Source organism: Podarcis bocagei (genome assembly GCF_964188305.1).
Source record: "Podarcis bocagei genome assembly, chromosome: 4".
In the NCBI taxonomy this organism is placed as follows: Eukaryota; Metazoa; Chordata; class Lepidosauria; order Squamata; family Lacertidae; genus Podarcis; species Podarcis bocagei.
Genome location: NC_138128.1, coordinates 81,157,325 through 81,184,176, shown reverse-complemented (window position 1 = coordinate 81,184,176; position 26,852 = coordinate 81,157,325). Strand labels below are relative to the sequence as shown.

Below are 26,852 nucleotides of genomic sequence, written 5' to 3'. Positions count from 1 at the left end.
TCAGTCGGACCAAGGAACCAGAGCTTCAAATTGCTGGAAAATGGATTTAAGAGCTGCTGAAAGGTGAAACTACTAGAGCAGGGGTGTCCAACAGGTAGATCACGATCTATTGGTAGATTGTGGGGTGTCCGTGGCAGATTGCGGTAGATCATTGGACCCGCCACAAAAAAGCTCAACAACTTTGACTTTCTAAAAAATGCTGAACAACTTTTACCTGCCCCAAAAAGCTCAACAACTTTTGTAGATCACTGCCAGTTCTTTTTTATAGTCGGAGTAGATCTCAGTCTCTTGGAAGTTGGACATGCCAGAGTCAATTTGCTTTGTGCCAACTTTTCACCTACCTTCGAATTCCTGTTTCAAAAGTCTGTATTTTGGGACTGTCCTGAAGTAACTACAAGTAAATATAGTACACACCCACACCCACACACCCCAAATGAGAAAGGGGGGGAAATCAGTGTGTCTTAAAGAAATTTCAAATGTATTATTAAACTGTAGTAAGCAGTGGATAATTTTTAGCACACGGACAATGAATGAGGATTGGCTTTTATTTTGGGGTTTGCTGAGTTTGCAGCTTGTGTTTTTAGCTTTGTATCACTTTCTGTCCATAATCCTCAGTCCTATTTAGATCCGTAGAAGCATTAACAAGGAAGGTGTTGCAGAACAGAGCTCACCTCCAGGTATGGAGGTGATATTTTGTTATGCTTCCTATGTGCTATAACACCTCTTGCTGCGGGTGCGACATCAAGAGAGCGACTTGGAACAATCCGCGGGCGAACAGCTTTGTGTGGTTTGGTTGCTAGCGAGATGCGTCACTGCAAAGTGGACCAAATCCGTATGTCCTCTCCTGCATTGATATGAAACACAAAAGCAATACATTCTTTTTTGTTGCAGGTGTAAGCAATATTATTGCACCAAGGGGCCTCAGGACTTTGGACAGACAGGTTTATTCTTCATAACGGCTCAATGCTTTCTCCATTCAGCCTAACTCCTAGCAATTGTGCTATTTGGTGCAAACTCTAATGATTTAGTCCCATAAAAAAAAATAATCAAGTCAATTTCTCATTGTTCCCCCCCCCTTAAATCCAAATTTGGAGAGCCCTGTTTAAGGCTGCAATCCTTTTGAACTCAGTCTGACACTTTCAGTTACAGAATGGGGCCTATTAAATCATTTATGAAGCACTTTTTTCAAGCTAGAGGTACAAATTTGGATGACAAGTGCTTTAGTTTAGCCCTTGATTGAATGAATTACATTATGTTAATAAGTGCTTCATGGAACCCTAGAATTGCAGGGTTGGCAGGGACCACAAGGATCATCTAATCCCAACCCCCTGCGATGCACGAATCTTAAAAATGATATTTTAAAAAACACCACAGTTTTCTTTCTATCAAATATAAAGTGAAATGAGAAACAAAAGCCCCGTCGTTTTTAAATGTTATCTATATTGGTTATCAAATTGGTGGACTTATCAATCAAGTATTAGAAACCTAATACAAAGTCAGTCTTGAAAATGTAGTAAAATAATTATCTAGATTAACGAGCGCTTCTCTTCATTACATTTACATCCATCTTTCAGGCAAAGATTTCCTGGTTATAAGAATGCTACATGTTGCTGCTCACTCAGTAAGTCAAAGTTGATTTACTCTTGAGAATTTGTTCCATCAGCCTTTCGAGGGAAGTAAAAATTGCCCTTCCTTCCATTTCTGGAGAAAAGAAAAGCGAGGTTAGAAAAAAGAGGGAGAGGGATATTTCACACCCCGGTTTTACCTTGTCTTTTCCAGATCTGGAAAATGTTTTATTGGGCGGTGTGAGTGCAGCACACGACAATAACAGCCCCAGCAGAGAGTGATGTTGGTTCCTCCAAACTCTCTCACAGAGAAATGAGTCCCAGAGCTCCTTGCAAAGTAATTGGTCTAATTAGGTGGAAGGAAGGAGCGCCTTTAAATTCCTCGGAAATTAAGACGCGTCATCCACTTAACATCTTAACATCTGCTCCTGCCTCTCCCCGCTGCACGGGGCTGAAGGACAGCTTACTGCCAGGTCTTTGGGGCCATATTTCCACCCACCTGCCCCCAACCTCGGAAGATACTGACCCTTGCTTTGGGGGGATGAAGCATCTATGGCAGCTGCCCCCATCTTTGTTCCTCAATTTGATGCATGTTTGCCTGGGTAAGTACAACAAACCTCTTGGCTCCTTAAGAAACTATAGGATAGCAACGTACGCCTAAGCTTTGTTAGTAATCCTTCATAATGTGGCCTTGCAAATGTTCCTTGATAACTGTGTCAATAAATACTGCTTGCTGGCTGTTCCCCCTCCTCCTTATCCCCCCACCATTGATTGTATTACCTGTAGCTTGAAGTGGGCTGTTATTGATTCTTGATCTGTGATTAGAATGATAACTAATTTCATTTCATTTTTACTTTTTTTTCTTTGAACTTTGCTGTTCTCTTGCAGCAAGTAAGTAATTATTTCATTATGGCTTCTTGATAGGCATCCCTGAAAATCAAAATGTTTTAGAATCTCCAATAGATTGCTTAGGGATTGCCTGGAGGTCAAAGATGCTCGTTTTGCAGTTAGTGAGCATTTCGTGAAGGCTCATTCAACAAGCAGAAAACTTCAGACTGTCTGGTGGGATCCTGATTAATTCGTTTTCTGTGTGTTATATATATGGGTACATCTGTAATATGTTAACTGATTCATAGCCGTTTGTATTATTAACAAGATAGTACAGGATCCCTTAAATATGCCCATAAACGTTCTAAAATGTAGATGCGATCTATTAGCATAATTGGATATATTGGGAACTCAGATTATTCCCTTGAGGGTTGATCTTTGCTTTGTACTCAGAGGCAGGTGGGGTAGGAAATTCATCTGTTTGTGATCTAAAGAATGCTTTTGTTTTGGGTTCTGTTTTCTTTTCGACCTGCAGCTCAGGCGAATTACGCTCCCTATTTCTTCGACAATGGAGCTAGCAGCACTAACGGGAACATGGCACTTCTCAGCCTTTCGGAAGACACAGCTGTCGGTCAGTCTTATGATATGGCCCACTCCTTTTTAAAAATAACAATATTAATATGCTGGTTTCTTTTTCATGTGTTAAAAACTAAGAAAAGAGACTCGGTCGTATTTGTGCAGGTTGTGTCTATCTAAAAACTTTTCTTGTCTTTAAACTCGATGACTTATCTATAAATGAAATGAGTTAAATGGGTCATTTGTGTAAGTAGCATCCACGTGCCTTCAAATGCATGTGTGTACACGATTTTGGCTGTAATTTTGCACAACAAATGGCGACACTCAGCCAATTCAATGGGGCCTGGGTGAGCATTGCGATGCAAGTGTTAGTAAGCATGAATTTCCACTTCCATAGGCCCTGCACGCTTAAGCTTGTTTCTAGAACTTCCTTGCTGGAATGAGTTATCTATCTGGTATTTTTCACACAATTAACGCACAAGGGATTTGTTATAGGGCAGGAACATTACACTCACATGGGTCAAACGCAAAACTCCACTTGCAGCAGATGCCTGACTTTCTTTAACCAGAAATTTGCCGGTTAGGGGACCAGAGTTTAATTTCTTTTAATCATTCTCTCATAAATCAGTCCAAACATGCCAGCCTTCCATGTTTTGCCTATCCAAATTGCTTCACCAATACCATGGCTGGCACCCATTACCAGCATTCCCTTCCCAGGCTTGAACACACCTTAGCAGTTGAATGCCACCATCTAAGCCTCTTTCCACCTGCCCGCCCTCCAAAATGTTCCTTTCTTGTGCACATGTCTGCATTTTCCAGACATCCGGGCAAATTCCTTTTCTTCCCACACCATTCCACAATCAATTCCAGCAAAGGGTAAGAAGCTAGGAGGAGTCATCTGGTCTGTAAGGACAAGACGAGGATTATCCATCCCTCCTCCCACCAACGTGAGCGCAACGCTCGCTCCCAGTAATAACGGTAGGTGGCCAATTCCGATTGGCTACGTGCAAAATCCTCTTGCTCACTACGCGATTCTCGATTGGTCAGGATCATGTGGCGAGAGAGAGAAAACAAAATGATGGATGAGGGAGCAGAGAAGTGGATCACCCTGGTTTTGAAGTGCCACAGAAGAAATGAAAAAGCTACTCTGGGGGTCTTGTAGACATTTTGCACCCCCAAATTCCCTTCCCACTTTACCCCATACTTTTTGTGGGCATTGCTTGGATCTACTCCAAAATATGTCTAGAGTGGCTGGGGAAACCCAGCCAGATGAGCGCCGCAACCCCATAACCGCCTTTGACTGGACTCAACTGTCCAGGGGTCCTTTACCTGTTTACCTTTTTTAACTTTCCCATTCATACTGTACTTCCTATTTTCACTTCTCATCTGTCCAGAGTTTTACCTTATTCTTTGGCATTTCCTCCAGAGTTTTATTCAAGGCTTTTTTTTCAGCCGGAACTCACCAGAATTCAGTTCCTCTCAGGTGGTTGCCATTGCCATTCTAAGAGAACCAGGGAGGTGATAATGGCGAGTTCCAGCACCACTTTTTCTAGAAAAATAGCACTGGTTTTACTGCTCCTCACGGTACCCCTGATATATTGACTAGGTAGGTAGATTAATGCCAAGATTCAGTTTCAGCTCACAAATCACAATGGACCTAGGAAAAGGCTTTTGTTTCCCCCTTCCCCAAGGGATGAAGACTGCTGTGTTTGCTTCTGTTTCCATTTGCTGGCGCCCACAAAGATAAGACTAATTTTAAATTCACTTTTCTTTTCAGCAAGAGGAGGCAGAAATGCCAAATATAGATTTTTTTTTAATTGGTGTTAATTCTACACTGAGAAGTGTTCCCCGGGTGCTAATGATATGGAGAGCTTGTGTTGAGAAAGGTGTAAAAATTATCAGCCAGACACCAAGCCTGATCTGAAGGAGAAGCTGTAAAAGCTTCCCATTTTAACATCCTATTAACATCCTGACATTCGCACAACCAGTGAAACATTAGCTGATATCAGCTTGGGGGAGGGAGGCACGGAAGAGCAGGGCTTTTGGTGCTTGTTTGCTTGCAAAACAACAAAACAAAACAAAAACACGAGAACTCCTTTAACACGCCAAAGGTAAAGTATTGAAATTTTGCACCCCTGACAATTTTGCACTCAGGGCAACCGCCCCAAGCTACGACACTGCCTCTCACTGCTTATGAAATACTGTGTTTTGATGCATTTCCATCCAAACTAGTTTCAATCTCAAGTGAGAAAAAGAATGACCTAGGTTTTTTCTTAAAGTCAGCAATGTACTTCAATTTTTTTCACACACAAAAATGTTACTCTAGTGGAACTTCAGTTGTCGAACGCTACGGAAGTCGAATGTTTCGGCTTTTGAACACCGACAACCCGGAAGTGAATGCTTCCATTTTCGAACGCGCCTCAGAAGTTGAATGGCTTCCAAGGAGCATTCCTCCATTTTTACAATGGATTTTACCAACCAGCAATTGTGCCTCGGTTGTCAAAAGTTTTGGAAGTCGAACGGTCTTCCGGATCAGATTACGTTCGACATCCGAGGTTCCACTGTATAACAACATTGCAGTAGCTCTTCACAATACCCTCCAAAAGCAAATTTTTCTACAAGGTGTCCTAATCTCTCTCTTTCAGGTACACACGTGTACACATTAAATGGGACAGATCCTGAAGGGGATCCGGTAACCTATGGCATGACCTTTGAATCTGGGTCAAGAAAGTACTTTGCTATTGATGAAAACTATGGAAATGTTACACTGATTGAAGAGCTGGACCGTGAGGTACAGTGCAACAAAGCAGAATCTATTTGTGGTGTCAAGATCAATTTAAGATGGTTGTTTGTGTCAGCTGTTTGTAGCTTAGTTCCCACTGAGCTGATAACCCCCTACCTGGGCTGCTCACTTAAAATTTCAGGGGGGGGGGCACTCACGTAATCAAATGCTTTATGCAAAAAAACCACACAAAGGAAACTAGGGAAAGGTCTAAGTTTAAGCCCGCCTCCCTGATATGCTCTGTACTCTGTGCAATGATTTTGTTTTCTTTTAGGGAGGAATATTCAACCATATGATCGTCTACCTGTGGTCTAAAATGGTTCAGTCCAGACACAGGTTTATTGCCTCCAGTGAAAATTTAGGGCCATATCTATCAGTCGTAGGACAACTGGTTATACCATCCATTAATTTGGGGGACAAAATGAATATAATCAGTATGAAGCAAATGGCAGAAATAACAATAATTTTTTAGCCTCATTTTCAGCTTTTAAAACATGGAATTTAAAATTTGGGTGATTTGGGTTTATTGCAAACTTCCTAATATTTGTAAAGAATAGTTGTGGTATAATGTTTCACATAAATAAACATGCTAAAAGTAAAATGTTAGTAACCATAATTATGTCCACCAAAGGGATGTTTCCAAGAAGTCCACAAATTGAAGACAAACTCCATATATTCGAAAGGTTACTCTACAGTTATAGTCAATGTGGATATTTACTCAGAATTAATTCCTGAATTCAGTTGGGCTTACTCCACAATAAGTGTACACATGAACTTGCCCGCAGTTACTTGGGAGTAAGCCCTATTGAACTCAATAGATCATACATTTAAGCAGGACATCCCTAGGTTTCTGCTGTTAATAGTCTCCTAACTCTGTTCTTCAGACAGAGTTATGTGTTACTTATTTAGCCAGCTAAAACGATACTACGTAGAAAGCAAGCAAATATTTGATAAATGTTGTATTTTTACACTTCTAAAAGTATGAGCCTTGGATCCCATCAACCCTGTGGACAACAATTCTTTTATTTTCTATTTTAAGAGAGAAGATGAGGTTGAAGTTGTCGTCAGCATCTCAGATGGCTTAAGTACGGTAAGTATTTCAAGAGAAAAGGGGTTTTCCTCACCGTTGCCTATTCTTGCTCTATTCTGTATCAGATAATGGGAAAGGAAACAGTTGCCATTCTCCTAACTGCCAAATCAACTGCTTGGCAGGGATAGATTGTGGGATGTGAGGAATCACCCCTAGGTTTTTTGGTTTATTATATCAGGGGCTTTAAGTGTTTACAATGGTTTTTAAGATAAATTATAACCCACCCACCATTAGTAGGACTGGAACAATACTTGTAGTTTAATGGTGAATTTTGGACATAATTGAGATGTAAAAGATTTGGATTATCATAAAAGATGCAGGAGGAAATGATTAACAATACGACACAGAAAGGGGAGGAAGGAAGCCCAGGAGATTCTTCGGAATCTTGTTTTTATGTTGTATATTGGATATGTGACTGTAAAACTTTGATCTGAAAACCAAAGAAACATTTTTTTAAAAAAACGCATTCCCGTATTTTTCGCTCTATAAGACGCACCAGACCATAAGACGCACCTAGTTTTTGGAGGAGGAAAACAAGAAAAAAAAATATTCTGAATCTCAGAAGCCAGAATAGCAAGAGAGATCGCTGCGCAGTGAAAGCAGAAATCCCTCTTGCTGTTCTGGCTTCTGGGATAGCTGTGCAGCCTGCATTCGCTCCATAAGACGCACACGCATTTCCCCTTACTTTTTAGGAGGGGGGAAAAGTGAGTCTTATAGAGCAAAAAATACAGTATATCGGGGCAGTCCCCTGGCTCTTAGCCACCCTCCATATCTGTCTCAACCAGATCCTTGTAACTCAATCACTCACTCAGACATGGGCATGACCAAGACTCCAAGAGTGGGTTGGCACATGTGCATCTGACTCACGAGTAGACACAGATAAACACATTAGTTCCATATTAAGATTTTCTTAGTGGGAATAGCATCTTGTAACCAAAAAAAGGCACAATGTTCATCTGCACTGCATGGGGAAGTGGGTGAATGTTTAACTTCCTCACATTGGAGGGAAGCCCTCCCACATGAACCATAGCCTGTGAATTGTTGGAAGAAAGAGGAAAGAGGTGCATTTCCCCCCTCAAACGCTAGAAGCGTAGGTCCCTCAATGAAACGGATAGAATCGAAGAATCGTAAAATTGTAGAGTTGCAAGGGACCTCGAGGATCGTCTAGTCCCATGGTTCCCATCGTGGGGCACACGCCCCGCAGGGGGGCAATTTGATTTTTCAGGGAGGCAATTTGAGAATGAGTTATTAACAGTGACCTTTTTGCATTTCCTATGGTTCTAGGGCCCCGTATACAGGGAGCCAGTGTGGTGTAGTGGTTAAGAGCGATGGACTTGTAATCTGGGGAACCGGGTTCACTTCTCCGCTCCTCCACATGCAGCTGCTGGGTGACCTTGGACTAATCACACTTTTCTGAAGTCTCTCAGCCCCACTCACCTCACAGGGTGTTTGTTGTGGGGGAGGAAGGGAAAGGAGAATGTTAGCCACTTTGAGACTCCTTCGAGTTGTGATAAAGCGGGATATCAAATCCAAACTCCTCTTCTTCTTCTTCTTCTTCTTCTTCTTCTACTACTACTACTACTATATAAATATATATTGCAACACACACATTAAAAAAAATTCTTAGTGATTTCTTCCTCAGTACAGTGGTACCTCGGGTTAAGTACTTAATTCGTTCCGGAGGTCCATTCTTAACCTGAAACTGTTCTTAACCTGAAGCACCACTTTAGCTAATGGGGCCTCCTGCTGCTGCCGTGCCGCCAGAGCACGATTTCTGTTCTCATCCTGAAGCAAAGCTCTTAACCCGAGGTACTATTTCTGGGTTAGCGGAGTCTGTAACCTGAAGTGTATATAACCTGAAGCGTATGTAACCTGAGGTGCCACTGTACTTCAACTGTCCTTTCGTTCTTTTATTTTTCTCTTTCATGGATGCCATGTTCTTTGGAAGCTTGTTTAGACCAAGTTAATGGTCTTTTAGGTTTCCTCCACGTGAACAGGAGTTCATATTTTGAATAATAAGAATTATATGTCACAGCGGGGGGCAGGATCAGGATTTTAGAGATGCTTAGGTGGGGCATGGCCAAAAAAAGGTTGGGGTCCAGTGGCCTAGTCCAACCCCCTGCAATGCAGGAATATGCAACTGTCCCATATGGGGATCAAAGCTGCCACCCTTGAGGAACTCTTTTTTTGATCCTAGTAGTTCTTAAAATGGTTGTCATTAGGGCTAAGATGCAGCCAAGTATGCATATGATCACTCCTTGGTATAAATCCACTTTCTTGTCTAAAATTGCATCATGTTCAACTTTAGGTGGCTGAGAAAGTCAGGATCCTTGTAACAGATGCTAATGACGAGAGCCCAGAATTTACCAACACACCATACATAGCCCAAGTCCTGGAGGTTGGTGAAACTTAACTCGGTCTTTTTAGCAAATGTGAATAGAGTGGAAATTGGGTTCAGCTACTCCATGATGAGCATGGCTGTAAGTTGTGCACTGGCTGCTTTTGTGGTAAGAGTCAAGCAGTGTTGACATATGCAATTCAAATGAAGGTTTCTGATGAGCTTTGCAGTTTGATGATAATATGTCGTTATCCCTTGTCTTGAAAGAAAAGGTGTCGTTATTATTTTATTTCATTTTTAAAGTCAGGTTAAAAAGTAATAACAACTACTACAAACTGCCTTGGGGACTGGGAGGCAGCATTTGATGATTTCCTGGGCACTAGCCAATCAGTTACAGCTGCCCACAATCAGCTTCCCCTGGAAACTGCCCAAATCATTTTATAAGAGCTCAAAAAAGTAAGTTTGTATTGATCATTTTGAGAGCGTATCTAAAACTATTCCCATTGCTCTATAGAGGTTTCATCTGTCAAATGTTATGTCAGTTTTTACCCTGCCTTTCCGGAGACTTTTCCCAAGCTTTAGACTGTACACTTCAGTGCTCAGTGAAGAGTAAAAACAGCTGACATGGACATATTCTTCATTGTTCTGTGTCTCTCCTTGTTGCTGCTGTGATTTTGGGATGGATGGGGAAGGAATGAACTGGATTCTCTTTCCCCTTCTTCCCAATGCAATATCTCATTGTTCTCACTCTCTCTTTTTGCTTTCCTAACACATTACCTTCCCATCATAGGAGTATATTTATATTTTACTAATACTCCCTAATTTCTTATATCATGCCCATCTCTGAGTATGTTCTCTGTTTGGATTCACAGAACACCCCTTCAGGAAGCAGCATCTTGAAAATTGAAGCCATAGACAGAGACACCGGTTCAGGGGGGAGCATAACCTACTTTCTGCAGGTAAATATTGACTTAGGTGTCTAGGCACCCCAGGAATAAGACAAAGAGTGGACTGGAAGCACTGGGAGCCACTTACCGTATTTTTCGCTCCATAAGACGCACTTTTCCGCTCTTAAAAAGTAAGCGAAAGCAGGTGGGAGGCTCTGCTCAGCGCTCCCGCTTTTCCGCGAGGAGGGGGAAGGGACTGACAGGCTGCCCTCTGTCCCTTCCCACACCTCCCAGAAAAGCCAGCAAGAGCCGCTGCCAGGCTCTGCTCAGCGCTCCCCTGTAAGGGCTCCCTTTCGTCGTTCCTCCCACTTTGCTGGGAAGCCAGCAGAACAAGAGGCGCTGTGCAGCTATCGCTCTTGCTCTTGCTCTGCTGGCTTCAGTGAGAGCCGTGCAGTTTGCTCTGCTGGCTTCTCAGTGAAGCGGGGAGGAGCGACTGAAGGGTTTAAAGCAAGAAAAGCAAGAGCTGCTTACATGCTCTGCGCAGAATATTTTTTTTCTTGCTTTCCCCCTCTAAAAACTAGGTGCGTCTTATGGTCAGGTGCATCTTATGGAGCGAAAAATATGGTAAAATCCATCTCATGGTGACTGTTTGTTTGAGTACCTTCTGACTATAAAGTTAATACTAAGAGCATTAGAACTTCCATAATGATATAATGCAGGAATGAGGACCTTTGCCATTCCAGATATTGTTGGACTGCAACTCCCATCAACCTCAGCCGCCATCCTCCAGTCAAGGATGATGGGAGCTGCAGTCCAACAACTTCTAGAGGGTCACAGGTTCCCCATCTATGAGCTCAGCTTGGTACAGCATGAGATAAAAATATTCTGAAATGATACTTGCAGGGCCAGGCTGTGCCCCCTCCGCCCAGGTGAGCTACCAATAAAGGAGACCACACAGTTGAATGGGATCAAATCAGGCCACAACTTTATTGACTTCAGATGAAGTGGTTTGGCATAGGCATTGGGTAAGCATTTATTTCCAGGCTGCCTACCAGAAATGACATCAGGGTCAACGCCGGCAGCGGGGGTTCCTACGACTTACATCAAATAGGGGGATCCCTTCAGGGATCACCACCTCTAGGACCGCTGAGGCCCAAGCCCCTTGTCTGGCTAAATGGACAGAAGTAACTCCATCACAGATCCCTTTAATAGGTTACTCTATTTCTGGATGGGAAGGACAGGGTACAACCGCCCCTTCCAACCCAGGCTAAGGTTACTCAATGCCTAAACCTCTAAAAGTTGTGACAATTGCTACGAGGTAGGCAAAACCTCCAGGTCACAGCCAATTTGCCTGACAAGCAAATTCCTACCCGGCCCCATAAATGCGGCAACTACCACAGCCATAGCATGGTCAATTCAATGAGTAAATGCAAAATTACTGGAGTTGGTTTGATCCGATGAAGAAGAGCTGGGCATCGGGGGCTGGTGCGGGCTGTTTTAAATCCCCCAGGTGTGGACCTGAGGGAAGCCTGATTGTTCCCTCCAGCCTGCCCCCAGAGAGTCCAGCCCTCTACACCAGCCTGCCATTGGCCAGTTTGGCAGGCTGACGCAGAGAAGGATTTGAAGCTTGCGGTCCAGCAAGGATCAGACCCTGATGCCCAGCCTTGCATCGTTGGTCGGAGGAGAGGCGCTGGCTGTTCCACAAAGCTGCCACACCCCTAAGAGTGGGTAAGCGGACTTGTGTGACTCAGAGGTTGGATGGGTAAAAGGTAAAGGTAAAGGGACCCCTGACCATTAGGTCCAGTCGTGACCGACTCTGGGGTTGCGGCGCTCATCTCGCTTTATTGGCCGAGGGAGCTGGCGTACAGCTTCCGGGTCATGTGGCCAGCATGACTAAGCCACTTCTGGCGAATCAGAGCAGCGCATGGAAACGCCGTTTACCTTCCCGCCGGAGCGGTACCTATTTATCTACTTGCACTTCGAACTGCTAGATTGGCAGGAGCAGGGACCGAGCAACAGGAGCTCACCCCATCACGGGGATCCGAACCGCCGACCATCTGATCAGCAAGTCCTAGGCTCTGTGATCGCTGCAGCTGTCTGCCTCAGTTTCCAATTCAGAAACTGAAAGCATCACTTATCTACCTCCCAGGGTTACTTGAGACGATGAGTTAGGAAAGGTTGTTTTGTGTATTGAGCTGCAGGCAAAAGTATGGTTTCATGACCTTCTCATTTCCCCTCCCTGGAGTGCAAAAAGCCATACACATTGCAGAAGACAGACATATCCTGGAAAGGGAGAGAGCAATTCTTAGAGATTTCTCCATTTGAAATATGACTTTTTACTTGTGTTTCTTTCTCCCTACTTTTTCTTTTCTTTTCTTTTTTGGTACTGTTCACAACTATGGGTTTTTTGAGTGCATTATGAGCGCCACAACCCCAGAGTCGTTCGCGACTGGACTTAACTGTCAGGGGTCCCTTTACCTTTTAATGATACTTTGCCACAAGTGTATCAGTTGCCAGCTAGCTACTATATACACAAGTCCTATTTTTTTTGGCTGCAATTGTGTATCAGCGAATGACCCATCTAGGAGGGAGCAATATCTCAGTGGAAACAGTTCCGGTTCTTCTCATGGATTTTTTTTCCCTTTCAAAGACAAAACTTCAGTGCAAAAAAGACACTGTCTACCTGAACTAATAGAGCTTGCAATATAAAAATCTCACAGCTGAGTAATTTTGATTCCCACCCAACTAGAGGTAAAAGAATCCATGTAAACCTATTCATTTTGGTCTTTCCACAGACACTGGAGAGCTCACTAATCAAGTAGCTGCTTCTGAAAGCACAAATATTTAAGTAGGATTAAATCTAATCTTCTTAACAGGAGAAAAATACTGAAAGGAGAGAAACCATAAGCTGAGCATTGTGCACAGCCAAGGGAGACAGAAAGGCAATCATTCTTCTTTACTGAAGAGACCTTAGCATTTTTCTTTCTCCTTTTTTGAGCAACCCCTGTCCTAGTGTTCCAGATGATTAAGGGCCAAATATTACGGTCTTCTCGCAGATTTGCACCTCCTCAGAAAGCACACAGTACTATGGTGGTGAGCCTCCCTTTTGAACTTTTAAGCAAAGTTCTGAAGCCCCTTTTCTTTCACATGGTTTTAAACTTTGATTGATTTTTTTGTTTGTTTCCACCATGCTGTTTATATTTTGGTTCCATTTAAAAGCTCTCGGCTGTATTGTATTTCATTTTATTCTTTTACCGCAAAACACTCTGAGCGCCGAAAAGTGGGGTATAATTGCTTTCACAAGTAACACAACAAAATCTCCTTACTGCTAAGCTGTCAGAAGGAGTGTTTCTAGCTGTCCTTTTACCTGCAATGAAACTCTATACATATTCTGATAAAGCACATGTAACTGTATAAGAATTGTTATACTGCTAAAAATTGTGGGATGTGCCCAGAGGCAGAAAAGGAAGAAAAAAACACACACACCCTGTGTTTTGATGATGCTGTCACTGTTAAGATGGCAGACTACAGGGCTGTATGCAGCTAATTCAGGAATCTCCAAACTCGGCCCCCCAGCTGTTTTGGAACTACAATTCCCATCATCCCTGACTACTGGTCCTGTTAGCTAGGGATGATGGGAGCTGTAGTCCCAAAACAGCTGGAGGGCCGAGTTTGGGGGTGCCTGAGCTACTGTCCCATCTGTGCAATTTTTTTTCCTGTTTATGTACCAGGACTTTACTCCCACTCCTCCCACTCCCCACATTTGCTCCAGAGGGTTGGAAGAACCCTTGGAACAGATTTAGGATGCACAGGGGAGGAGAGGGAGCAAACATTTTGCTGCGCAAGCAGAAATCTTTGTGCAGAGAGAACATTCACGTAGTGCTATCCTGGATACAACTCAATTGTCCTTTACAATAAATGGTTTGAGTTCATGAATAAGAATTACGGGAAGTCTGAGAATATTGCTGAGCCTGTCACAACATTCATAAATGCTGAGAGCTGGTCCTATACTATGTGCCTTCTGCCTCTCGAATCCTTTTGTCAGTTCGTATCACCAGCCCCTCCTCTGTGTTTCTAGATTGGCATTTGTAGAGATGACAAGGATTTCAAAAGGAAGTATGTTATAGGTTGGTGTAATGTTGTGGCAGGAAGGTAAACGGCATTTCTGTGGGCTCTGGTTTCCGTCAGTGTTCCGTTGTGCCAGAAGCAGTTTAGTCCTGCTGGCCACATGACCTGGAAAACTGTCTGTGGATGAACACTGGCTCCCTTGGCCTGAAAGCGAGATGAGCGCTGCAACCCCATAGTCGCCTTTGACTGGACTTAACCGTCCAGGGGTCCTTTACCTTTTACCTTACATCAACATAACTCCCTGTTGTACTTCCCCCTTCTTTGGACAATGCAAATAAATGGGTGCTCACAATGGGGTGAGCACAGAAGCCTTGGTGGTTGCCAGTGGCGTAGCGTGGGTTGTCAGCACCCGGGGCAAGACAAGTAATTTGCGCCCCCTAACCCATGGATTTGCGCCCCCTAACCCGTGGATTTGCGCCCCATAACCCTAACCCCCAGATGTTGCGCCCGGTGCGGCCGGCCCCCCCTGCACCCCGCACGCTACGCCACTGGCGGTTGCAGAGCATAAAGTGAGTAGAGTCTCCTCACTCAGAAAAAGACCCCTGACAATTAGGGTGGCCTTATGCCCTACTTTAAAGAGAACGGTCCTCTATTTTGAGGGCTGTCAGGTCATAGAAAGGGAGAGCTTTGAGGAGCAATTGGCAGCTGTGGGTCAGCAGACTGAACAAGTGACCCGAGTCACCTGGTGCCTTCCCCAGTATGGTGGGAAGCATGCACTTCTATTTAAACTATATCAATTATTTCTGAATTTGTGCCTCTACATAAAATTCACCGCGTGCCAATTGGTGTCTTCTTTGGTAATGCAAATCTCCTTTCTCGGCAGTGGGTAATTGGCCATGCTACTGTCAGAGGGGATGGATTCTGTGCTTGCTCCAGTTCGCTTCAGTCAGTTGACCTACCGAAGATTAAAACTTCATTTGTCTCAAGGAAATTCACATTGTGCAGAGCGCTCGTTCTTTTCACAGGCAGCCGCTTGTTCCCTATGTTGCCGTAGGTCTTGTTCTTTCAGAGCAAATAATACGAAGTTGGTTTCTGACAGCAGGAGGATATCAACCTATGCATTAAAGACACACACAATCTTACATTTCTTTTCTTTTCTTCTAGAACATCCATACAAATAAGTTTACTATAGATCGCCACAGTGGTATCCTTCGCATCAAAACCGGGATCACTCTTGACTATGAAAAATCCAGAACTTATTTTGTTACTGTGGTGGCAAAGGTATTTATATATTCTCCTGATCATACTTTTCCAGCTGTGGGGAAAACTGTACAAGGGCAAGGAAAAGGACCCTTGCGGGTGATAGAAATGGTGTGAGATCTAACAGGCCCGAAATAGCTTGTGACATCTAATATTTTCTCAACACTGGATCTACAGTACTTCTGCCAGTCTATCAAAGCAATCCTCGAGAAGTCTTGCTATGTTTTCTCCTGGGGTTTACAGTGAAGGACATGGCCCGAGTATCTTTCCGTATTCTTGCCGTGCAAAGTTCTGGAGAAATGGTTTATGGCAGCCAAACATATCCAGCTTTACCATAACAGAGTGAGTGGTATCCTGCAGAGTCTGTGGGTGCAAGATATCTGTGCACATTTTGAAAGAGATGGTGACGATTGGGCAGGGGTGGACAATTTCTCATCTTGAGAATGTATGGACCTCCCTTATTACAGAGCCAGGCCAATGGCCCATTTAGCCCAGACAGGTCCACTTTGTCATTTGAAGGGAGACTGCAATGGAAAAGTGCTGAATTAAAATACACCAAGAGCCTTGGTGTTATCACTTGTGGACAGAACCAAAATATGTGTTAATTCGCTTGCCAATGCCAGGGTGTCTATACCAGGGGTCAGCAACCATTTTCAGCCATGGGCCGGTCCACCGTTCCTCAGACCATATGGTGGGCCAGTCTCTCTCTCTCTCTCTCTCTCTCTCTCTCTCTCTCTCTCTCTCTCTATATATATATATATATATATATATATATATATATATTTGGGGGGGGATGAACAAATTCCTATGCCCCACAAATAACTCAGAGACGCATTTTAAATAAAACGACACATTCTACTCATGTAAATACAAGCTGATTCCCAGACCGTCCGTGGGCCAAACTGAGAAGGTGATTGGGCCACATCCGGCCCCTGGGCCTTAGGTTGCCTACCCCTGGTCTATACCGTCGTCATTTTTTAAAAAAATTACCACTGCCGTATATATAATTATTGCTGTCTGTACTTTTCTGTATCTTATTTTTCTCTGACTGCACTTCTAAATGCACACACCAACCATATTCCTGAAACTTAGCCTAATGCTAATATAGACCATGAAAACCTATGTCGTATTATTTTCTTTTATTTTTGAAATCACTTTTATTTAGTTTTACAAATACAAAACCCAGATATATATCCATATTGAGAGATTCCTCCGAATCTCGGGACTTCCCCCCACCCCCTCCATGGGGTCCCATTTTGAACATTTACAACTCCATATTCTTCCATACTCTAATTTTTATATCAACCCATTTTGTCCATTGTAATTGTTACACTACAAGTGAAATAAAAATCCTGCCAATGTTTCCATCTGCTTACAGTGGTCTCCTAAATAACTTATAATTTTTTCCTGTTCTTTTATAAAGTTTTTGTCCTCTTGGTTTCTGAGTTTTCCAGTCAAGTTTTGCTATTTTGGCATAGTCCATCAGCTTGCTTTGCCATTCTTTTCTCATAGGGACCTTGCCTTTTTTCCATCTCTGAAAAGTTATGTCATACTAAATGTGTATTTATGGTATCACAAGACCATATATAGTACCATTATATATGTTTCAGTTATCCCACATAAGCTGGAAATATTAAGCGTTGAAACCAGCAGGTCTCTTTGTTGCATTGCAATCCTGTTGTGTAGTCAGGTGTGATCCATTGTTGTGGTTGCCCATTTTTAACTTCAAGTCCAATAAGAGCGGGTGAGGAGGAGCACTACTATGGATCTGGCCTCCTGGCAGTAGTGTTTCTGCTGTGTACTGGGATGGCCGGCTTTGGCCTGGGCGGGCAGGATATATATAAAATAATTATTATTATTATTATTATTATTATTATTATTATTATTATTATTATTATTAGTCAGCAGCATAGTTGGGACGGATCAAGTGCATCAGTGAAGCCAATCTGCTGGTCTTGCCTATATGGCCCAAGCTTGCTACCTATCCTTGCTGTTCTGGGATAGCTCAGTCAGTAGAGTACAAGACTCTTTAATCTCAGGGTTGTGGATTCGAGCCCCATGTTGAGTGAAAGATTCATGCATTGCGGAGGGTCGGACAAGGCGATCCTCGTGGTCCCTTCCAACTCTACAATTCTATGATTTTATGTGGCAATGTTACCACCGCTGGGAGGCCATATCTACAACAGCAACCTTCCTCACCATACAGTCCTGTTTACTTTAAAAAATATTTGTGAACAATAAACCTACCCTGCACATCTCAGTGTGAAGGCTGAGTTAGACTCCTGTTCCCTGACATCCTACTTTTCTGGGTTCAGGAAGTTTTATACATGAGAGAGAGCATTCAGTCAAAAGGTTCCTCCACCTTCATTCTGAACTTGGACAATCCAAGATGGACTGTTATCTCATTATATTTCTGAATACCATTTACAAGCTTTTAGACATCAATCTGTGTGGTGTGGAGGAGGAGGAAATGAAATTGGGGTGTGTGGGGAGAAGAGAGTAATAATTAACTGAAAACAGATTTGTGCAGATCTGTGACTCCTTTGTACAGATGCTTTGTACATTCCAGTGTACAGGCCAATTCCCCTGGCCCAAGAAAGGGTGGAATGGAGATAGTGACTATATGAGCTAAAGGTTTCGGGGCATAATCTGGTTGTTTGTGTAGATGATCTCTGAAGTTCAAAGCCCTGCTCAGCCATGATGATCACTGGGTGTTGAAAGGCTCCTCCTGGCTACATATGTCAAATTGACTCCTTAATTGCCTATGTTGTGCCTGCAGCTCCAGCAGGAGTCAATTCTCTCATAGTCCATAGAGGCTGTTTGCACTTTGATTATACCATCACAAGGGAGTCTCTAAGGGACTCCAGTCCTCTGATTTTTCCTTCAGAAATAATGTTGCCAAGATCAGTGGGGTCTTACCATCATGTCAAGGCCTGTATTTAAGGATTCTGGGTAAATTCAGCCTCTGGTACCCTATAGGAGAGCGGAATTTTCCAACTTAGCTACCCTTTGACCAGTTGAAGCTCAAATCTGCAAACCTTTCAAAGAAAAGCAAACAAAGCATATGTGATGGATTTACCTCGGCTGAGGAACAAACAAGAGCAATTAAAAATAAAGCAAAATTGAGAAATGTGTAGAAGCATTTTGTATACTGCTGGGTTCATATTCCAAATGAGTCATTGAGATATTGCAAATGGGTTGTTGGCAACAAGTGTTTGTTCTTTGTTTATCGTATATTCTGCAGAGAGGATAAATTCAGATGAATTGGGGGGGGGATACTGGCTGGTAATTTGATACCACTGATATTGTGCTTACACAGCGAAAGGCTTGCATCCATGAGGAGCACTGCAATAAATCCTTGGTCCAGTGACAGTAACCGTTGTCACCTTGGGAGTGGTCCCCGGGGGAAAGCCTCTCTCCTTAGAATCCTGGGGGTGTAGAATCTTGGACACTTAAGGTCAGGCCTCCTCAGAATTAGTTAACAGAAGAAAAGATGAAAATGAGGGGAAAGCTTCCTATGGTTCAGGGAATGAGCCCCATCTATCTGTGCCAGATCAGATATTTCCTATTTCCATCAGTTCTGGTGTATGCATAATTTTTAACAAGTCCAGTTAGTCTATTCTACCAGGAGCAGAGCAATTGTCAGGCTTCGGGGACCCTTTTGCCATAGATAAGCAGGCCAAAGTGAAAAGAGCTGCTTACCATTAAAGAGTCTTTAATGATCACAGCAAAAGAACAACACAGCCATTCTCGGAATGATGGTGTTTCCAATTAAGGTTTCCACCCACTTCCCCCCTTGTACATTTCCGCACCTTGCAAACTGATCTTGCAACCATTGTGCCTTTTGTGCAGCCACCTTATCTGCTCTTTGTGTCCTTGAACTGATAGGCTGGACAGTCTCCAGTAAGAGAAAGTGTTAGCTCCAACTCTTCCTGTTCTACTTCACTTTCCTGTTCAACCCCCAATTCATCCCAACTTTTGTCTTCAGAACTATGCCCTTCTGCAAACCATTGTTCCAAATCTATACTGTCCTCCTGCTCCTGGGTAGCTTCAGGATCCAAGGGGAGGGGGAGGCTCCCACCATTCCTCATCAGAGCCGTACTTCTCAGCCTTATCTCTCACTCCAAATGTGTGGAGTGCATTTTTTTTGTGAAATGCAAAGGGATCCTAAGATCTTGGAACTATTTTACATCCTAGGATGGCGGCGGCAAGCTCCGTGGCAACAACAAGGTGTTCTCAGCCACAACCACTGTCACAATCAATGTGGAAGATGTTCAGGACACCCCTCCGATGTTTGTTGGCACTCCCTACTATGGATATGTCTATGAGGACACTCTGGCCGTGAGTACCACAAGCAACATTTCTTGTGCACCCTGCCAAAATGATGTAGCTTCTGCAACAAATAAGTGGAGGGGGGAGGATGCAAAGTGCACATGTGCAAGGTGATTGCCGATTTCCTTTCTGACAGTGAGTGGCCCTTTGCTCCCCACAAAATGTCCAAGGTCCCCGGACCTTAAGGGGTCACTTTTCAGGGGAGTTCTCAGAAACTGGGCAGAGGAGGAATGGTGGAGACTGCCTCCCCAGCCTGACCTTTTGAGAGGAGAAGAAGACAGTTCAGAATTACAACAGGGGTTTGAGGGAGGTCACAGCTCAGAGGCAGATGAGGGGGAAAGCTGGGAAATAATGGGAGAGGAGGAAGAAGAAGCACCAGAGACAGCTGACAGACACAGTGTCTTTAGAAAGCATTCCAGAACCCCCCTCTCCCAGAACCCGGCAAGCATTGAAAGTAGGAGAGCAAAGCGCTCAAAGGCAAAGGACACTTTTCAGCACCCGTGGTGAGGATGCATGAGGAAGTGGGAGAGATGGAGGGGGTGGAAACTCACTTGGGGCAACAGCATTATTCCAAGAGGCTGAATTCCAAGCCTCTCTCTGTGAATATTGAATAAAAAGCAGATGGTAAGGACTTTTCCTTGTCTCATCCATTCCTGGCAACCTGCTGTGGGGGTTGGGTCCTCTGATGCCTGACAGGAGTATGGGCAGCTCCTGCTTCAAGAGGAGGCTGAAATATCCTTTCACCCCACTTCACGCTCAGTGGATTGTATGTACACCTTTGGATTAAACCTGATGCTCGAAATTAATCAATTAAAATCAGATCATATTGAAACTGTGTCAAGTTTTCCAAGTGTTTTTGGAAAGACAGTAGGCGGAAAGGAGATGAACAAAGAGAGAGTTGAAGCAGACTGGGGGAAAACACGAATCATAAATGGCTTAGCAGAAGTATTGCTTAGACAAGCCATGTTCTTACAGAATTAATTTATGATGCTCAGATATAACGAAGGGTTGTAGCAAGATTATATGCACACGTTGTCCCCAGCTATTTGACTTTGCCAAATGGTAAGGCCAAGCCTGCTTAATGTTCAAACTGAACTTACATAGTACATCCACTTGCATTTTCAACCCCGGCAGAAATCCAGGAGCTTATAAGGTTTGGTTAATCCTGGTTTAGCTTGTGCAAGTGGATATAAAATTCTCCAGAGCTGAAGCGAGCTCATAGTTTAGCTCCGTGGTGCTGCAACTTGCTGTTCAAACCATGTTTACGGAGGCTTCCGCCTCCACAATCTGCAGTGATTTCTGTAGACACTGGTACCATATTTCACTGCCCATATTGTTGTAGCCTGCCCAGTTAGAGGGCAGGAGAGAATGATTTTGAGGAATATTGGAGGTGTTTTTCATGCACTTCATAATCTTTGGCAATAAGAGGTGCTATAAAGCTGTGAAACATAATAATTTACCTTGTGCTGCTATTAACCAATGATCTGGAAATGCCTATAATTATTAAATGCGCCGAGTTGTGTGTTTTTTTTTATGGAGCTCACAGAGAAAATCAGGGATAATTAAGCATTAATCACCTCCACTGTGAGCCCCATAACCAAAAATATTATCATATTATAATGATGGAAAAACTCACCTCTTTCCCTGCTTAGTATGTCAGAAACTCCATATAGTAAAATGCTCTTTCCAGGTTTACTATTATTTACACGTGCAGGTGTTGCCCATTAAACTTGCAAAGGGAGTGGATTTTCAGGTCGAACGTTCTTTTCTCTTTTTTTAGCATATTGCTTTCTTAGCTATTGAAGAGGAATTCTTCCTAAAGCGCTTTTCAAAGCTCTGCAATTCGCCTCTGCAATTCGCCCCCCCCCAAGCTTTCCAAATAATTGCAGAAGGATGTGTCTCGCTCATTAGAGTCCAAGGCAACTCTGAGATGTGGTCAACCCCTCCTATCACTGAGCAAAAAGTTGCTGGTCCTTACTTTTTCCACCAGAGATATCGAAGCTCCTTGATTTGTTTCCAGCTGCTTGAACTTGGTTTTGCCGTGTTCTCTGTTAAAATACGCCATAAAAAAAAATATAGAAAAGTTATTCTCTGAGCAGAACTACAAATACAGAACAGGACCTTTACTTCCTCTCTCTTTAATCATTCACCATATCATGCCATTGAGCTTGTGTTTGGCAAGGTTGTTTGCAAGTAGAGTGCTCAGTTTATATTGTGTTGCCTGTCTACATGGGAGAGAGCTGATGCATTAGGTTGGCTTGGAGTTATATTTTACAGCAGTTTTACCTCCCTGTGCCCCCTGTTTTCTTTCCCTCCTCTCTCTCTCTCCAGGGTTCTGAGGTAATAACAGTCGTTGCTATTGATGGGGACCGAGGGAAGCCTAATGACATTCATTACCGTCTTTTGAATGGTAAGTTTACTGGGTTGGTTTGAAATCCTAAAGGAATACCTAAAGCCATCAAACTCACTGTTTAGTTTCATATATGCAAGGAAGCTTATCAGATATAAAAGAACAGGTATACTTAACATTGCTTTGGTTTGCTGTGAAGCTTATTTATTTATTTATTTATTTAATATACTGCCCAATACCCGGATGTCTCAGGGCGGTTCACAGAACAAAATCAAAATATAAAACCACAAAATATATAATCAAAATAGATATTCGCTCTCACTGTGTCTAAGAAGGCACAGGGAGGTTCTAGGAGAGTCAAAAGCTTCTCCCAACATGGTGCCCTTCAGACTACAACTCCCTTCAGCCCCATGGTCAGGGATAATAGGAGTTGTACACATCGGGAATGGGCATATTGGCCTCTATGGGACTCTGCAAATGAAAGATTTAAAATGTGTTGTAAAGTGCAATATACAAATGCGACTCTAGATGGCAACGGTGAGCTATGCCAAATCCGATGTATTTTTCAAAACTTTTTTTTTGGGGGGGTAAGCATTTTCACAGCGGGTTTTTTTTTTATGTGTGTGTAGATTCCACCCATGTCTGCCTGTGTGTTGGCAGGCCTGTTTCTCATCTTTTAATGAACTGCATTTGGTTATGAGGATTGTGATGATGAGTGAACCAATTTTAAGCCACTGGGCAGGATTGCCGGTTGGCCGAGACTGTTGCAGGGGTGATGCTTGAGAGCCGAGGGCCAGTTTGTGACAGATCATGGGGAGTACAATTGTATGAGATAAGATCTGGGTCTAGCAGTTCTTAGTGGAGACAGAAAGCAGTACAATGCCAGGCAAGGGAAAAACATGAAGTCACAGTGGAGCACTGTCCCAAATGACAAAGGTTTTCAGTCCAGATGAACTAGCCTGCTTCCTTAACTCTGGCCCCTCCACACTGAGACTATGTTTCTACTTTTACCCTTGACAGCCAAGCTAGATTAAATCCATATGACTGTCTTGATTTTTGTTTTTAACTTAAAACTCTGTTAATTCAATCAGGGCAGTTTTGTTGGGAGGAGTTAGTCTATTATTTGAAGCTGCTATTAGTGGTGGGATTGCGGGGGGGGGGGAGCCAAGTAGAGCATGGCATTATCTGCAGAATATTTACCCTCAAACTAAGGATTATTTCACACATAACTTCTATCTTCATATTGGGAAAAGGACGCATTTTGTAATGTCAAGTACCTGGTGTATGAAGGAGGATATTGAGAGTGCCTTTTTTACCTGGAATCCCCCTAACTGGACCTTGGGGAGATAAGCACAACCTAGCTAGCTCAGACTACAAGTGATGGCAGCAGACTCTTGTTAGTTTAAGTACCTGCCGGCCCCAATCATGTTAATAATAATATTCATGTTAATAATAATAATAATTTATTTATACCCCACCCATCTGGCTGAGTTTCCCCAGCCACTCTGGGCGGCTCCCAATCAAGTGTTAAAAACAATACAGCATTAAATATTAAAAACATCCCCAAACGGGGCTGCCTTCAGATGTCTTTTAAAAATAAAATAGCTGTTTATTTCCCTGACATCTGATGGGTGTTCCACAGGGCAGGCGCCACTACCAAGAAGGCCCTCTGTCTGGTTCCCTGTAACCTCACTTCTCGCAGGGAGGGAACCACCAGAATGCCCTCGGCACTGGATCTCAGTGTCCAGGCTGAACAATGGGAGTGGAGACGCTCCTTCACGTATACAGGACTGGGGCCATATAAAAAAGGCCATATAAAAGCGGAAGTTGTGGAGAGAAAGGGGGAATACAAGTGAGAAGAGCAGCAGGGGTGGAGGAAGGGGGTGCGGTGGGGGCAGACCGCCCCAGGTGTTTTCACTGAGGGGGGTGGCATTTGGCAACCCGCCCGCCCGCAACTCCCAAGCCTACCCCGAGCTGTTGGGGGAAGGGGGAGCTGCGCTGCTTTGCCAGTGGCATTCCCCCCTTTCCCCTGCATTTTGACAGTCTGGGGGAGGCTTGGGAGTCCCATGCAGAAGGCACACCGAATGTCCGCCATCGGCTACTCACTCCACCCCCAGCACGTGTGCCGCTCCATGCACCCGAGTGGCTATCCTGTGCCTGGGGGGGGGGGCCTCCGTGCCCTGCCCCCCTCGGAAGCGCACCCGCCCTGGGCAGCACAGGCATATGCTCTGCCGCTGAAGAGCAGAACCTTCCTTCCTCACTTCTGCAGTTTATCTCCTCACAGATTGTCTCCCAGGTATTGTTTTCCCCTCCCTGAAAGTCCTGCTTTCACTTTTGGGGTCCAAACTGTGCGGGCCAGGGGAAGAGAGGTATAGAACTGGAATGGGAGAGTGCAGCTCCCTTCATCTACATCCCATTTTGCTCTTCAACCTCCCCCCTCCCCCCTCTCTCCCTCTCTCTCTTTCTTTCTCTCTCTGAATTTATACATGATTGGGGCACACCCAGTTTCAAAGAATAGGTTTTCTGCCATTTGACTTTCAGTCGCTTTATAAGAATGACGTACGGACACGCCTCAATCCGTTCCAACATTAATTTGCATTTTTATCTGGTCTTTTCCATTCCTCTGCAATCGGTTTATTTTGCACGTCTTAGGTTGCACTTCATTATCTTCCAATGTGAAAATACAGGGTGAGTCTTTTAAAAGAGGCCCCATGGAACATGTGTACTCTGTATCCATGGGACCTCTTTTAAAGGACTTACCCTGTATATGCATTTAAATTGCTGTGGTTGTTTTTGCATAGCACAAAACAGACACGCATATCATGGTGGGTTATTTAAACTACCAATTACTTTCCTTACATGTCGTAACAACAGATGCAGGTTTTCTGCATACTTGTTCTTCCCCAAGCTTTTTGTACCATCTCAGTCCCATTTTATGTTTCATACCTGTTACCCAGTGGGATTGTAGGAAGGTCTGTTATTCTTATTAAAGAATAAATAGTGCTAAACCATTGAAAATAACTTTATATTCTATATGCTGGCAAATCCTCCAGAAAACACATGATGGACCATGCTCTGAATTATCTATTTCCACATAGCAATTAGGCAGTAAATAGCATGATATATGAGCACTTGAAACTGCTATTGACTTCATTTCCATTGTAGTCAAGCTTTCCTTTTCTGCCCTATGAATCTTGATAATGGCCCTCCACATAAGTCAATCCGTGTTCAGTGCGAAGTCTAATGCCTTCTAATGAAGTCACAGTTATTGCAGATATTAGCAAAATGAGACAGTATTGGACAGTTTTCAAAATGAGCATCAGTGTTAAATTAGAGAAGGAAACAGAGAAGAGTATCGATTATGTTTTCTTTAACTGGATTTCCTACACTCCTAGTTTCAAACTAGGCTTGGCTAAGCCCCAGAAGGTGTTTCATCCCCCGTATGAAAATTCTCTTGAACACATGCTGCACTCCTGTTGTACTGAACATGTTGAACGTGCATGCACCAGTCAGGGTCGCATGCATGCAGCAATGGTCAGAAAACCAGAGGATAGCACTGATAATTTTTTTGTCAGGTCTGAAGGGTAGGGGGACAGGGACAGGGGCACTCAATCTCCCTATGGCAGTGTCCCCAGATGTTGCACTGCTTGAAAGTAGACCTGAGTCAGTGAGATTTAAGGCCTGGGGTGAGATTTCTGAGGGACGGGAGCTCATGATCTACTGTGGGTTCCCTAGTTTATCTGTGCTAGGATACAGGTGGTGCTGTGGTCTAAACAGCCTCTTGGGCTTGCCGATGAGAAGGTTGGCGGTTCGAATCCACATGCCGGGGTGAGCTCCTGTGCTCTGTCTCAGCTCCTGCCAACTTAGCAGTTCGAAAGCACGCCAGTGCAAGTAGATAAATAGGTACTGCTGCAGTGGAAGGTAAACAGTGTTTCTGTGTGCTCTGATTTCTGTCACACCAGAAGTGGTTTAGTCATGCTGGCCACATGACCCGGAAAGCTGTCTGTGGACAAACACCGGCTCCCTCAGCCTGAAAGTGAGATGAGCACCACAACCCCATAGTCGCCTTTGATTGAACATAACCGTCCAGGGGTCCTTTGCCTTACCTTTTACCTTTATCTGTGCTATGAATAGGAGAGCAAACTGTATGGATGTCATTTTGGAGAATGCACTCAGAGATCGCTGCCAGCCACCTTCAGTGATGCTCTGGTGAAGGGATTGAGCTTTAATTGAAGGTAGATGTTTGCTTTAGACTGCCTGGCCTTCACAACTCTATCTCTCCCAACAGTGTAGTAGCCATCACAACCTTATAGTATCCTGTTAGTCAGTTGCTAGGATCAGAGGGTCAGAAAAGATTTGAGCTGAGCTGAGGTTGCTGTCAGTGCCCAGGCATGCACAAAGGCATGCATTGTGCCAGCACATGCATGCACATTGACAGAAATGTATGCTCAACTGCAACAATTTCTGGCTGCACATGGTCCTGGGATAGCTCAGTCACTAGAGCATGAGACTCTTAATCTCAGGGTCGTGGGTTTGAGCCCCATGTTGGGCAAAGGATTCCTGCATTGCAGGGGGTTGGACTATATGACCCTCAGACTCCCTTTCAACTCTACCATCCTATGATCCCATACAGTGCTATTTTTCTAGAAAAGAGGTGCCAGAACTCACCACGAACTCCACCCTTGTTCTATTTTCATGGCAATGGTGCCCACCAGAGAGGTGCCGGAACTAAGTTCTGGCAAGTTCCGGCTGAAAACAAATCCCTGATTCTATGAT

At 43.8% G+C, this 26,852-nt stretch overlaps 1 protein-coding gene across 1 annotated transcript in view; it reads left to right on the top strand.

Moving 5' to 3' along the window:
* Positions 1-1,869: 1,869 nt before the first annotated feature.
* The window catches only part of CDHR1 (cadherin related family member 1), a 54,318-nt gene continuing 29,335 nt past the window's right edge, over positions 1,870-26,852 (top strand). The window contains exons 1-9 of the mRNA XM_081190999.1: positions 1,870-2,167; positions 2,929-3,024; positions 5,615-5,760; positions 6,791-6,841; positions 9,150-9,239; positions 10,052-10,138; positions 15,299-15,415; positions 19,592-19,735; positions 22,058-22,136. Coding sequence (XP_081047125.1) covers positions 1,879-2,167; positions 2,929-3,024; positions 5,615-5,760; positions 6,791-6,841; positions 9,150-9,239; positions 10,052-10,138; positions 15,299-15,415; positions 19,592-19,735; positions 22,058-22,136 — 1,099 coding nt within the window. The 5' untranslated portion in view covers positions 1,870-1,878. The remainder of the gene's footprint in view (positions 2,168-2,928; positions 3,025-5,614; positions 5,761-6,790; positions 6,842-9,149; positions 9,240-10,051; positions 10,139-15,298; positions 15,416-19,591; positions 19,736-22,057; positions 22,137-26,852) is intronic.